The following is a 15,003-nucleotide window of genomic DNA, read 5'->3' as shown; positions in this document are numbered from 1 at the left end:
AAAGGGCTATGGTCTTTTCAATTTACAAGCTGCAAAAATTTGTCCAGTCAAGTTCTGTATTCTAATCTCCAGAAGAGAGTGGAAAAATTCAGACACCTCAACTGCTGCCTTTGCTCTTTCAAACTCTTCCTCCGTTGACTGGTTCCGGGTGAGTGACATACTTCCCCAGCGCTGTTCCTTTGTTATTTGAGTCTGGAAAGTAACAAAGACACAGAATCATAAGTTATATTACAATTAAAATGACTCAACTAAAAAGACTGGTGGGAATTCTTATTTTTTAAATTAGCTCAATATTTAAATGGAATGTTGTAAGGAATATGATTGTAAACATTGAGAAATACAGCTTATATGATTACATTTTTAATGCTATATAGTCCTAATCTATAGGACCCTTTTAAAGAACAAAAAAATAGTTTTAAGTTTGGGAAGCAACATATGTGCGAGTGAATATAGTATTTAAAATCATATGATTATAAAGTTGTAAATCAAACTAAATTACAGATTTTCTATAAGCTTAACCAGTGCCTCAATTAGTAAATGTACAGTCCATTGAAGTACTGAGCCTTGCAAATGAAGATGACGATTACTGCACTGTACATTTACCAATGACTCCGAACAGAGCAGGATTGGATCACCTGATCTGTTCCAAGTCAGCTGATCTCAGAGCCGCCTACTATTTCTGATCTACATAAATGCTCTGGTTTCAGATGATCTGAGACTGGTAGAGATGTGGTATGGGAGAACAGTAGAGTCTGAAGCAGAGTTATAGAAGGATGTAGGATAATATTTGCTTTGTCAGATGAAATTCAGTACAGAATTGCAAGGTTTTATACATTGGAAGAAAGTGTTAGACATACTTGATGAATGGTGTTAAACTGGCTAGGGATGAAGATAAAGAGATCTGGGAGCAATAATAGACTCAACACTGACCATGCACAGTCATTGCAGAGCAGCAATCAACAAGTAAGCAGCATGTTTAGCTATATTGCCAAATTAGTCAAGTATACAACAGATTTTCCTCTTCACTGTGCCTAGGGGATGCACAGTTCTTGGGCACAGCAAAGAGGGAATGGGGGCACAGGCCCATTATGTCAGGTGTCTGCCCTACTACACGGCCCAGGATTTTTGGTGGTTCCTTAAATGAGCAGTGCTCAGCCTGCACTTGTAGCTGGTACAGGCCCAAAGTTAGGACGGAGAAAAGGCGGAAGGAAGAATTTCCAGATGGTCTGTGAGGGGGTACTGAGAGCGTCCTGAAAATGTGAAATGGCAACAGGTTGGTAAATTATTTTACCCCCAGTGCAATCTTGGAGATTTGCTGCAATCCAGCAGCAGCAAGAAGGCCCTGATTCTAGTAGATGGGAGGGCAGCTGTAGGGCTCTTAGGCCTGCAGCTTCGCTCCTGTTTCATCCCCCTATTCCCAGCACGAGGCCCTATCAGGGGACTGTCCTGTATCAGGAAGGAAATTTGGGCGCATTCCTACCTCAGCAGATGCAGCACACCTCTGGTACACTGCACCTGTCTGGTGCCTGCAATGAGAGGAAAAGCAACATTAATAAACTATCAGGTGATGCTGAAGGTGTATATAGCTCTGGTTGGACTGCACCTTGAATACTGCATTCAGTTTTCATCACTGAAGGAAAACAGCCAAACAATGGAAGCAGTGCAGAGAACGACTATGAGGGTGATCCTTTTTGTCAGAGTGCTGTGTTATATGAAAAGACCAGCAAAATGTGGATTCTTCAGCATTGAAAGGAAGGGAACGAAAGGGGGCCTTATACAGATATATAGGGGGTGCTTTTCTGCAGATACTTTAGGCGCTAAAGAGCCTCCGAGGTGGCCAAGATGGGGTCCTGAATTGCAACACCAGTTTAGCCCGCCTTTAGTGCAAAACGCCATCTTGGTAAAGGAGTTGAAGCGCACGCTAGGAACGGCTGCTCAGAGGATCGTTAAGGGTCTGGTTGACAATTAAATTGTCTGCTAGCGCTCAATAAAGAGGCTGCATGGCATTTTGGTGGCCAGCGCTTCAATTAACGACCTCTCCCAACAGCGACCACCTGAATTGGAGTAAAGAAGTTGTTGCTGAGGATTTCGAGCACTGCTTAAAGCTATGCTCAGCTTTCACAGTTCAATTGCTGCCGGAGGTTTGAAGGGGACTTTTGAGATACTTCAGGACACTTTCCGGAAACTTTGTCAAGACTTTACCAACACTCTATCAACATTTATTCTGGAAATTCTCTGAGGACTTCACCTAAAGAGAGTAAGTGCTGTGCTACTGTACCTTATTGGAGACCTTATAGGAGTCACCAGAAGAAACTGAGTGCTTGGTCATTGCCATCTTGCTAGGGATCCCCTTGGTCTGGAGGAGGAATGGGAGGAGGACATGAGGCTAGGCAGAGCAGCACCAGCTGCTGCAGGAGAGAGGGACAGGAGGATGGGTACAGGACATCCCTCCTCCTCTGGACTACCTCCACCAGGACCTCCAGTGCTGCATCTGAGAACCTGTGCACCCTCTCACTAGGTCCTTGAGCCATCTTGAAACGTTCTGTTTTGTCTCAGCCAGCGCACTCTACACCTTCAGTGGAAGTGGGTGCATGGAGGCTACATATACCTCTCCACGAAAATTGCTTCTAATCAGCGCTTGAGTGCTAAACCTGCAGGTGTCTGTTTTAGTGCCTCCAGGCAAGTTTAAATCATGGTAATCATCAATTAGTCCCAAAATTGCAGGCTAAAACAGTCTTTCAAACAGGCGTGTTTTATTAGCACAGCACCCACGTATCGCCTGTTTTCACTCTTTTACCAAAATAACACCCATTGGATCTTAAGTGAAACAGAACAGGTTAATCCCAAACACCAGTTCAAGTTAAATCACAACTGCAGGAAATTGTTTCATAGGTGTAAACTGGTAAAAGGCAAGTTCAAGATTGATGTCAGGAAGCACTTAGAATAGTAATTGGAATGGTCTTCCAATTCCACCCTGGCACTTATCTTTCTAATGTTTGCCAGGGTGGAAGTGCAATATTTAGTCTCAGTTTCCATGGGCTAGGAAAGGGAGTTAAAATGGCCAGTGTTCCTGTTCCTAACTGTTATCTAGTATCTGATTACTGGAAAGTACTCCAAAAAAATGCCAAACATCAAAACTTCCTGGAGGGGGCGTGTCCTCAGACCCTCTAGGAAATAAACCTTGCATCTTCAGTGTTACTATCGCTCTTCATAATTTTCCACAACCACTACTTCAGTTTTTCCCTATAATATAAGTGATCAATAACAGTCATGGATATATTAAGTTACAACAAACTTAAATCTCACTGCACTCTCAGCATAATCTCTTAATGTCATGGGCAAGGTCTTTAGGTTTTGTTTTTCACAGAAAAAGGGTCCAAATTGTGAACTGTGATCCTAAGAAATGGTGAAAACTTTGAAATGCCATGTAATAAAACAGAATTTAACTTATTCTTTCATTGTAAAGCAGTACCTGGTCATAAGCCTATATTTAAGACTGCTTTTGAGATGAATATTGTAGCAAGTCCTTAAAATACACAAAATTGTAGCTTAGTTCTATTGTCATAGAAAAAAGGGGAAGAAAAGCATTAAAAGGTATATAGATAATGAATAAGGGAAAAAATAATAAAAAGGGAAGAAAGTAAAGCGATTCAATCATTTATAAAATTATACTAAAATTTTTTGGTGCTAGGCTTTCCTGTCAGTTACAAAAATAAAAAGCTGTAGAGCATATGGAAGTGCATTGAGAATTTCTGCAAAAGGAATAGGCAGGCCTGCGCTGTGTAGACCAATAAAGTGTCCTTAGGAAAGTGGTGCAAAATCTGAAGGAAATGAGAAGTCCTTTTGTCTGTAAATCTGACTATAGGAGCTCTCCGTGGTCGGTGTTGGGACCACTGCTCTTTTTGCTATATATTAATAACCTGGACTTGGGTATACAGGACATAATTTCAGAGTTTGCAGGTGATTCAAAACTCAGAAAGGTAGTAAACAGTGAGGAGGTTAGTAACAGACTTCAGGAGGACACAAACAGACTGGTGAAATGAGCAGACCCATGGCAGATGAAATTTAATGCAGAGAAGTGTGAAGTGATTAATTTCAGTAGGAAGAATGAGGAGAGGCAATATAAACTAGGTGGTACAATTTTAAAGGGCGTGCAGGAACAGAGAGACCTGGGGGTTTACGTACACAAGTCTTTGAAGGTGGCAGGACAAGTTGAGAAGGCTGTTAAAAAGGCATACGGGATCCTTGGTTTTATTAATACAAGCATACAATACAAAAGCAAAGAAGTTATGCTAAACCTTTATAAAACACTGGTTAGGCCCCAGCTGGAGAATTGTGGCTAATTCTGGGCACCACTCTTTCGGAAGGATGTCAAGGCCTTAGAGAGGGTGCAGAAGAGATTTACTAGAATGGTACCGGGGATGAAAGACTTCAGTTACATGGAGAGACTGGAGAAACTTGTTCTCCTTAGAGCAGAGAAGGTTAACGGGAGATTGGATAAGAGATGTTCAAAATTTGAAGGGTTTTGATAAAGTAAATAAGGAGTGATGTGCCTTCAATAACTCAAAGACAAGGAGTTTAAAGGATTCAACTAAAGGCTTTTAATAACTAAGAACATTGCAGCATTGCAGGTCTTCCCACATCGGGTTCGTCTGGTAGGAATGACTCATACAGCTCTTGAGACCTTTATATGGCAAAAGACAGGGGCGTAGCCAATACACACAATAGGAACAAAAGGGGGCGGTTCACACAATACAAGCAGGTAAAACACATGGGCTGATGAAGGCATATATTTCATCACATTCACCCCTTCTACAGATTTAGTCTGTCCGGGGGTGTGATAGTCCTTCCTGAACGTCGCAACAGAACGGGTTCCGACCGGGAGTCTGTGGTGCCCTCCTGGGCATACCCATGTGCTGGGGGTGTTGCAGGTACTTCTGGGGGTGGTGAGGATACCTCTGGGGATGGGGGAGGTTCTTCTGGGGGTGGTGGTGATGGGTCGTCGTCGTCGCTTCCTGCCGAGGCGAGGTCACGGAAATCACAGAATCACAGAAACCCCACAGTGCAGATAGAGGCCATTTCGGCCCATTGAGCCTGCACCGACACATATCCCACCCGATCTCCGTAACCCCACGTATTTAATCCCCCTAACACTAAGGGTCAATTTATCATAGCCAATCAACCTAACCCGCACATCTTTGGACTGTGGGAGGAAACCGGAGCACCCGGAGGAAACCCACGCAAACACGGGGAGAATGTGCAAACTCCACACAGACAGTCACCCGAGGCCGGATTCGAACCCGGGTCCCTGGCGCTGTGAGGCAACAGTGCTAACCACTATGCCACCGTCCTTTATGGACACGGTGTCTTCACGCCCGTTGGCGTGCTTGACGTACACGTACTGTGGGTTTGCGTGGAGTAGGTGTACTGCCTCCACGAGGGGTTCCGTTTTGTGGCCCCTCACATGCTTCCGTAACAGGACTGTCCCTGGGGTGGAGAGCCACGAGGGTAGGGATACTCCTGAGGTTGATTTGCGGGGAAAAACAAACATCTTCTCGTGAGGAGTGGCGTTAGTAGCAGTACACAGTAGCGACCTTATTGAGTGGAGTACGTCTGGGAGGACCTCCTGCCAGCGGGAGGTGGGGAGGCCTTTAGACTTTAGTGCTAAAGTGACCGCCTTCCACACTGTCGCGTTCTCCCTCTCCACTTGCCCATTACCCCGGGGGTTATAACTAGTGGTCCGACTCGTGGCTATCCCCTTTGACAGCAGGTATTGGCGCAGTTCATCGCTCATGAACGACGCCCCCCTGTCAGTGTGGATGTAGTTAGGCATGCCGAACGTGCAAAACAGGTTGCCGAGTCACTTGATGACCGTGGCACTGGTCATATCTGGGCAGGGGTAGGCGAATGGGAAGTGGGAGTACTCGTCCACAATGTTGAGAAAGTACACATTGTGGTCGGTGGAGGGGAGTGGTCCCTTGAAATCTAAGCTCAGGCGCTCGAATGGCCATGTAGCTTTGATCAGGTGGGCTCGGTCGGGCCTGAAAAAACGGTGCTTGCATTCCGCACAAGTGCGGCAGTCCCTGGTCATAGACCGGACCTCCTCGATGGAATAGGGCAGGTTATGGGATTTTATAAAGTGGAATAGCCGGGTGACCCCCGGGTGGCAGAGGCCATTGTGGAGGCCCTGTAGCCTGTCCCCCTGGATGCTGGCACACATCCCTCGTGATAGGGCATCGGGGGATTCGTTGAGGGCCCCCGGCCTATATATTATGTCGTACTCAAACGTGGAGAGTTCAATCCGCCACCTGAGAATTTTGTCGTTCTTGATCTTCCCCCTCTGATTGTTGTTAAGCATGAAGGCTACCGACCGCTGGTCGGTAAGCAGGGTGAAGCGTTTGCTGGCTAGGTAGTGCCTCCAGTGCCGCACTGCCTCCACTATGGCCTGGGCCTCCTTCTCTACCGGGGAGTGCCTGATCTCGGGCCCTTGGAGGGTTCTTGAGAAAAAGGCTACGGGCCGCCCATCCTGGTTGAGGGTGGCTGCTAAATCGAAGTCGGACGCATCGCTTTCGACCTGGAAAGGGATGTTTTTGTCCACTGCCCGCAGCGCGGCCTTCTCAATGTCGTGTTTAATGCTGTTGAAGGCGGCGTGGGCCTCGGCCGTGAGCGGGAAGGACGTTGATTTCAGGAGGGGACGGGCCTTGTCGGAATAATTGGGGACCCATTGGGCATAATAGGAGAAGAACCCCAGGCACCTTTTCAGGGCCTTGGGAGGTTTGGTAGGGGTAGCTCCCGTAGGGGGCGCAATCGGTCGGGGTCCGGACCGATTTCCCCGTTTTCCACCACGCAGCCCAGGATACAGAGGCGCGTGGTGCTAAAGACACACTTATCCTCGTTGTAGGTGAGATTGAGTCTGAGGGCAGTTTTCAGAAATCTCGCGAGGTTCGAGTCGTGGTCTTGCTGGTCGTGGCCGCAGGTGGTGACGTTGTCTAGGTATGGGTAGGTGGCTGTTAACTGGTTCTCATCGACCATGCGGTCCATCTCCCGCTGGAAGACCGAGACCCCGTTCGTTACCCCGAAGGGGACTCTGAGGAAGTGGTAGAGACGTCTGTTCGCCTCGAAGGCGGTGTATGGACGGTCCTCCGGCCTAATGGGGAGCTGGTGGTATGCCGATTTTAGGTCGATGGTGGAAAACACCCGGTATTGCGCGATTTGGTTAACCATATCCGCTATGCGGGGCAGAGGGTAGGTGTCTAGCTGGGTGTATAGAGTAACCATCTGGCTATAATCTATCACCATCCGCTTCTTTTCGCTACCCTTAACTACTACTACCTGGGCGCGCCACGGGCTGGTACTGCATTCGATGATACCCTCCCGCTTGAGTCTTTCTACTTCCGACGCAATGAACCGTCTGTCTTCCCAGCTGTACCGCCTACTCTTGGTCGCTATGGGTCGACAGTTGGGTGCGAGGTTGGCGAACAGAGAGGGCGGCTTGACCTTCAGGGTAGCCAGACCGCACACTGTGAGGGGCGGCTGGGACCCACCGTAGGTAAGTGTGATACTTTGGTGGTGGCACTGGAAGTCCAGACCCAAGATCACGCTCACACAGAGATCTGGCATTATCAATAGTTTAAAATCTCTGTAATCATTGCCTTTTACCGACAACATAACCGCGCAGAAACCTGTAATTTTTGAGGTATGAGTCTTATTGGCCATGGCGATTTTGCCCTGTGTGGGGACTATCGTTAGTGAAAGTCGTTTTACCAGGCTAGGATGAATAAAGCTTTCGGTGCTCCCGCAGTCAATCAAGCATTTAACCTTGTTCCCGTTTACCTCTATGTCCATCATCGATTTAGACAACGGATGTGGCCTGGATTGATCCACTGTGATCGAGGCCACCAGTGGGTCCTGGAGGTCCGTGTAGTCGGGGCAAGATGGTGGACTCCATGAGGGTGGACAAGATGGCTTCCAAGATGGCCGCTCCCACGGCGCGCACGCGGCGGTGGTGGAGTTGGAAGCGGGGTTCCCTCTGCAGACTTTGCTGAAATGTCCTTTCTTCCCGCATTTAAAACAGGTGGTGCCCTTCGCTGGGCACAGATGCCTGGAGTGTTTGTCCTGGCCGCAGAAGTAGCATTTCGGGCCCCGATGCATCGCGGCAGTAGTGGGGCTCCTGGGTGGAGGCTGGGGCTCCGATGGTGCTGGACTGGCCTGAGACCTGGGAGGTGAAGATGGCTTCCAAGATGGCGGCCCCCATGGCGCGCATGAGGCGGAGTGGGCCGCGTGGCCTGGGGAACAGGATTCAGTGTTCTTCTGGGCCATATCCAGCGATCGCGCTATATCTATAGCCTGTTTTAAGTCCAGTCCCTCCTTTTCAAACAGTTTCTGCCGAATGTAATTTGAACTGAGGCCCGCAATAAGGGAGTCTCGAATCAGCTCCTCCGTGTACACGATGGCAGACACGGCCTTACAGTTACAGTCTCTGCCCAGTACTTTTAGGCTTAGTATAAAGTCCTCTAGTGACTCACCATGCCGCTGCGTGCGAGTAGTCAGAAGATGCCTGGCGTACACCCCGTTTATTGGCCGCACGTAGTGGGCCTTCAGAATGGTGCAGGCATCCCCATAGCTGGTGGCATCTTGGATGAGAGGGGAGACCCGATGGCTCACCCAGTTTCGCAGGATTCCCAGTTTCATGTCTCCGGTAGCGGTTGCGGCTGCTATGGTGGTGGATGAGTTTGCAATGAAAAATTCGAAGCATTGGAACCAGTGTCCGAACTATGTGGCTGCGTCTGAGGCATGGGGGTCCAGATCCAAGCGCTCTGGTTTCAGGAGTCGATCCATCTTGGTGTTTTAGTGATTTAAATTGATGTGCCTTCAATAACTCAAAGACAAGGGCCTAGAAATTGGGTTTTGGCGCAGCGACGGCTTTAGCGCCGGAAGTTAGTGCCGGAGCTAAGTCGCGCTGGGCGGGCCAAAAATTCACTAGTTCTGCGCCCAAACGGCTGCCGGCGCTGCTGAAAGCTGTTTGCGCCTGAAAACTGGCGCTACACGCTGAATTGTGGCGCTATTCCGGCGCTGCGGCGCCCGCTGCGGTGCGGCAGGTTCGGGAAGTGCAGGCCTCCTCCTTCCCTTAAGGAGGAGCTGCCTGCACCCGGCTGCGGCCCGCGAAAATCATTGTAAAAATGAGCCCGGCACCTCGGACAAGTGCCGGGCTTGCATCTGTCCCGGGGGGGGGGGGGGGGAGAAGTCCGGGGAGGGAGCTGCGGCCAGGCGGCCGGCGGGAAAGCGGCCGGCCGCCACGGGGCCTTTAATGCGCCGGCGCAAAGTCCAGTAAGGCACCTCTGCCAGAACGTTGCTTGCGGCTGCCATGGGCGAGGCGGCCGCAAGTCAATTTCGGAGTTCGGGCGGGTTACCATGGCAACCGGGATGCTGCGCACACCGATGACGTCATCGGTGCCGGCGCAGCGCTAACGGCCTAACGCCGATTTAGGGACCCACTCAATTTCCAAACTGGCCATAACTCCGGCGCTAGGCCCTCTAGCGCCTCAAAAGCGGCGCTAAGCCTACCGAATTTCTAGGCCATGGAGTTTAAAGGATTCAACTAAAGGCTTTTAATCACTAAGAACATTGCAGCATTGCAGGTCCTCCCACATCGGGTTCGTCTGGTAGGAATGACTCATACAGCTCTTGAGACCTTTATATGGCAAAAGACAGGGGCGTAGCCAATACACACAATAGGAACAAAAGGGGGCGGTTCACACAATACAAGCAGGTAAAATACATGGGCTGATGAAGGCATATATTTCATCACAAGGAGAAACTGTTTCCAGTGACAGAAGGGTTGGCCACCAGAGGAAACAGATTTAAAGTAATTGACAAAACAACCAGAGGTTTCATGAGAAAAACATAATTTACGCCGTGAGCTATGATGATCTGGAATGCACTGCCAGAAAGGATGGTGGAAGGAGATTCAACAAGAACTTTCAAAAGGGAATTGAATAAATACTTGAAAGTGAAAAATTTGCTGGGCTATGGGGTAAGAGCAGGGGAATGGGACTAATTGGATAGCTCTTTCAAACAGCCAGCACAAACACGATGGGCTGAATGGCCTCCTTCTGTGCTGTGTCATTCTATGAATATATAATCACCAAAACCCTTGATCTGTGCACAAAAGAACAGAGGAGACGAGTTTACATTTGGGCGCCTCAGATACATTTCCTTGAGCCGAACATAAAAGTCAGCTGCTATAGGTAAGCCTGTGGTTCCTACGAACTGAAACCAGACCTTGTGTGCAAGATAATCTGGGATAGTGTGCCCAGGACAAACTACGGACCCATGTTATTGTCTCTGGAGGATATGTAGAATTTCCACTATGCGCCCACATAATTTCAGAGAATGATTAATGTCGGCCATTCCTGATACTATCTGATCAGACTAAACTACCAAAACGATTTATTTACTGAGAATCAGTTAAGAAGGAAACAGTTGTTGAAATCAGTCCAAATAGTTCAGCAGATTTTAACCTGATTACTTGAATTTACAATCCCTGTTCTGAAATAATAATACATTATGAAATTCTCATAGATCTTCGAAGTAGCAGTCTTAATTTGGACCTGCATCCATGATGCAAATTTTATACCTGAAACTGGGTATTTCATGGAGTGTTCCACTGGCTCCATTGCACTAAAGTGCCTATGGGGCAATATTTATACACACCCTCTGTTTAGAAATCCAAGAACATTAACAGGTACCTTTCACAATTTGGCCTCCTGCCGCCCCACACCCCACCTCTGTCCGCCGACCAGCTAGTGCAGGAGACTAACGGGGCCTATGCAAATGTGGCCCGAGAGTTAAAATCTCCCGGGCCTCAGGGTGCAGAGGGCTGGATGGTTTACCATCCACCTCAATCTCTGCCCACACGACTTCCGCCAGGAGTTAAAATTGGTCCTTTATTTTTTTGCATAACATGGAAATGTCAAAAGCATCATATTCTTCTGACCAAAAGTCCTGAAAACATCAATGTACAATTATTTTTACAGGACCAACTATTTCAGCATTGTAACATATTTTAGTAATGTACTTCTTTTGAGTCACAGTGATAAATTCTACCTGTGCTGTTGACATTGTTTCCAGCTCTGTTGATGCTGAATGTAGTTCCAAAGCATTTTTACCAGTTGCAAGTTCAGATGAGATCCTATTTTCTGTAGACCTGAATGGGGAAAAAATACTATGTTTATCATATCCATAACTATAACATTTAGCACATGCAGTATTTATTATGCATTTAAATAAAAGAATAATGACATAAGTCATCTGTAACCATAAATTGGTTCAGCATTTCCATCAGATAGATGCTATTAGATCAGATAAAAGGCTAATGGAAAAGAGGATTTTAGACAATTGTGGAAGTAACGGAAAAAGCTTTTTTCAGTTATGTGAACAGTCAGAGAATGGGCAAAGACTGTATTGGACCAGGTTACAAAGGACTCACTGGGTATGGCGGAAATATTAAATGATTACTTTGCATCGGTTTTCACTTTTGAAGATGATGCCGGATTATTAGAATTGAATGATCTTAATAAAGCTAGTAATATTAAATTAGGTGAACATACTGTTTGAGATAGGATTAAGAACTTGAAAATAGGTAGAGCAGCCGGGCCGGATGATATACACCCGAGAGCCCTCAGGGAGATGGGGCATGTGCTGTGCAAGCCCCTAGCCCGTACTTTTAATAGCTCACTGCACTCTGGGATGGTTCCCGTAGACTAGAATGAGGCTAATGTAGTCCTCATTTTAAAAAAAGGTGGCAAGACAGACCCGGGTAACGATAGGCCCATTAGTTTGACATCAGTAATAGGAAAAATGCTTGAGGGAAGCATTATGGATGCAATTTATGATTTATGATAGAGAGGGACATATTAGGGACACCCAACATGGCTTTATAAAAAGGTCATGTTTTACAAATCTAATTGTATTTTTTGAAGAGGCTACAAAGATGGTGGATGAGGGAAACCCAGGAGACATTGTCTACTTAGACTTCCAAAAAGCACAAGAGGCTTCTCTACAAGATTGAAGCCTCTGGTATTAGTAGTAATATATTGAGCTGGATTGAGAACTGACTGGCAGGACCTAGGCAAAAAGTAGTTATAGATGGATTTGGATCTATTCGGAGACTGGTCACCAGTGGTGTCCCACAGGGCTCGATGGTGGGACCGTTGCTCTATTTTTATTAATGATCTGGATGTAGGTGTTGGGGGTATGATCTGCCAATTTGCAGATGAAACTAAGACCTGTGCGAGTGTTAGGACTGTAGACGATGCTCGACTGCTTCAGGCAGATCTTAATAGGTTGGGAGATTGGGCTCATGACTGGCAAATGATGTTTGGATAAGTGCAGTGTTATGCATGTGGGCCGGGTGAATGCTCAACATACATACACCTTTCAGGGAAAAGCATTAAAGAAGGCAGAGAAAGAAAGATATCTGGGCATTCTAGTGCATAGATCTCTAAAGGTACATGAGTAATGCCATGAAGCGATGGCTAGAGCAAATAGGGTGTTGGGGTGCAATCATAGGACAATTGAATATAAGACGAGGCATACTATTTTGTCCTTGTTCAAGACCTTGGTCGGGCCTTGCTTGGAATAATGTGTCCAGTTTTGGTCTCCTCCCATGGTGGAAGATATTGAGGCATTAGAAAGGGTGCAGAGGCGGGCCACTGGACTAATTCCCAGTATAAAGCACCTTAGTTATCAAGATAGGCTAAAAGAGTTGGGACTCTACTCTTTAGAGAAGTGTAGACTTAGAGGTGATCTGATTAATGTTTATAAAATGATGAAGGGAATAAATTGTGTTCCAGTTGACAGTTTGTTCCAATTAAATAGGTTAGGGAGGACCAAGGGTCACAATTTTAAGTTGCCGTGAGCTGTGGTGGACGCCGATTCAGCTGGACCAGTTTCTGGTTGGGGCGGACAAAAGATAGGTACTTCAGGGAATTCAGGGCCATAGTGATCTCCTGGACTAGTTTTGATTGCTTGATGTGTTGAAAAGGAATTTCCTATATTTTTTTCCCCAAATTGGCCTGAGATTTTATCTGGTTTTTCACCTCTCCCAGGAGATCACTCGGTTTTGGGTGGAGTTGAGACTGTGTATATTGCGATACACAAGGTATCACAATATCACAATTGTGTCAGACAGTCTAGATTGTTCGTATGTTCATATGGAACAGCATTATATATATTTATGCAGTCCTGTTTCTTTTCTTGCACTAAATGTAATCCAGTCAATAACCACTTAACAAATATCTTTAATATTTTTCTTCGTAGAGATAGATTGGATTACACTTTAATTAAATTTACTGCTAGTAGCATATATAGCAGGTTATTCTTTTGCCATTTCACTTGACCGAGGCAATATGAATCAGCTTGAGGCTAGCGGGCATACAAAAACCATAATCCCCTCTTGATTTTTGAAAATGAACTAATTTCATGAAGGAAACAAAAACTTAAAATGCTGCAAACACTAGGCAGGTCAGTCAGCATCCTTAGAGAGAACAGACAAGTTAACATTTCAGGTGTAACCGTTTATCAAAACTTTATGAATGCTTCCCTGCAGTTGTTAGCTTTCAAAAGTATAATTTGATAAAACTTAGTTAATCCCAATTTATTCATCATTACTGATTGATTATTAATGGAACATCCAAATAGCACTTGTCTTGCTTGTGAAATTGACTGTTTCCAAACTGTATCTTATTTCTTTCTGTCTGCTTTCTTTTTACCATTTCTGTTTGCTTTTTTCATTTCCTCCCTCCCCTCCATGAAAGACAGACTGCAGCTCTGGAGGCAATAGGTGACAGATTGGAGCGCAGCATAGATTGGCTTCCAGACTGTGGCGGCCATGATGTTCCGCCCACCACCTGCCCGATGTCCACCAAAACCGAACATCAGCCATTCCAATTGCAATAACTCAAGAGATCTATTCGTAATGTATTAAAATTGGTGCGTGTGTCGCGCATTCCATTTTACAGATAGGTAAATATCTCCAATGGGGTTTTCCAGTGTTAAAATGTCGACAGTTGGTTGTCACCATGCCTGTAGGTGTCCCCTTGACAGGATTTTAAAAAGATCTTTTTGCCCAACTTCAGGTAATCAGATAAGTTAAAAAAATTGTTACTTGTATTTTTTTTAACCTGTTCGCATTTTCCTTCCAGTCTCCAGCCCCCATTGTGGCCTCTGACAAATTTAAACTTTGGACCTCTGTCCCATCGTGACTCTACAATGCTGCCAGCTGGCCTTTAAAGCTTCTCATTTTTATCTCTTTTATATATAAATAAGTTTATATTTTAAATGATGCTTTTAATTTATAATACAATCTATTAAATAAAATAAAATATATTCTTTCAATATTTATAGATAGTTTTATATTTACAATCTATTAAATTAATATATTCTTTTAATATTTATAGATAGTTTTATATTTAATGATTTTTCTTATTATTTTCATTAAATTAATTGTAATAAATGATGAATTTAATGTATTATGCAATGTATTGAATATATTATTTTATTATATTTAATATTTTATCTTATTGCACTTTCAGGAAATTCACTTTGTCTTCATTTTTCGTGGGTAACACTATAGGAGATCAACCAACATATTGGCCTGGAATATGTGGTTGTAATGATGGCAAAACCGTCCGTGATCGCCGTCATTACAACTGTGAATCTGACAGCAACTTCTGGAGTCCGCATATGCGCAGTTAAACGCAGAAATCCAGAAGTTGCTGTCAGTCATTCTGTGCTCCTCCCGAGGGCGCGCTGTTGAACTACCTGGAGCCGGCAATCAATTGTAATCACTGAACTAACGAAAACTTCCCCTTTTATGCTGGAATATCACTGTTAAAAACACCTGAAAAAGTTAAGCCTTGTTGAATGAGGTGCAACTGGGTTTTTAATGGCGTACTGAGTCATAATTACTGCTGAACAACAGTTCTGGCCCTGAAAAACTAA

The 15,003-nt window shown here is 45.5% G+C and overlaps 1 protein-coding gene across 1 annotated transcript in view; it reads right to left on the bottom strand.

The window, feature by feature from the left end:
• The window catches only part of pex5la (peroxisomal biogenesis factor 5-like a), a 250,138-nt gene that overhangs the window by 57,147 nt on the left and 177,988 nt on the right, over positions 1–15,003 (bottom strand). Inside the window, exons 5-6 of the mRNA XM_085990260.1 lie at positions 11,107–11,206; positions 97–192 (exon numbers count right to left, since the gene is read on the bottom strand). Coding sequence (XP_085846386.1) covers positions 97–192; positions 11,107–11,206 — 196 coding nt within the window. The remainder of the gene's footprint in view (positions 1–96; positions 193–11,106; positions 11,207–15,003) is intronic.

The sequence above is a fragment of the Somniosus microcephalus genome, chromosome 6, assembly GCF_052327205.1.
Source record: "Somniosus microcephalus isolate GS21.2 chromosome 6, FLI_Smic_1.0, whole genome shotgun sequence".
Classification (NCBI taxonomy): Eukaryota; Metazoa; Chordata; class Chondrichthyes; order Squaliformes; family Somniosidae; genus Somniosus; species Somniosus microcephalus.
This window is presented reverse-complemented; position numbering and strand designations above follow the sequence as displayed.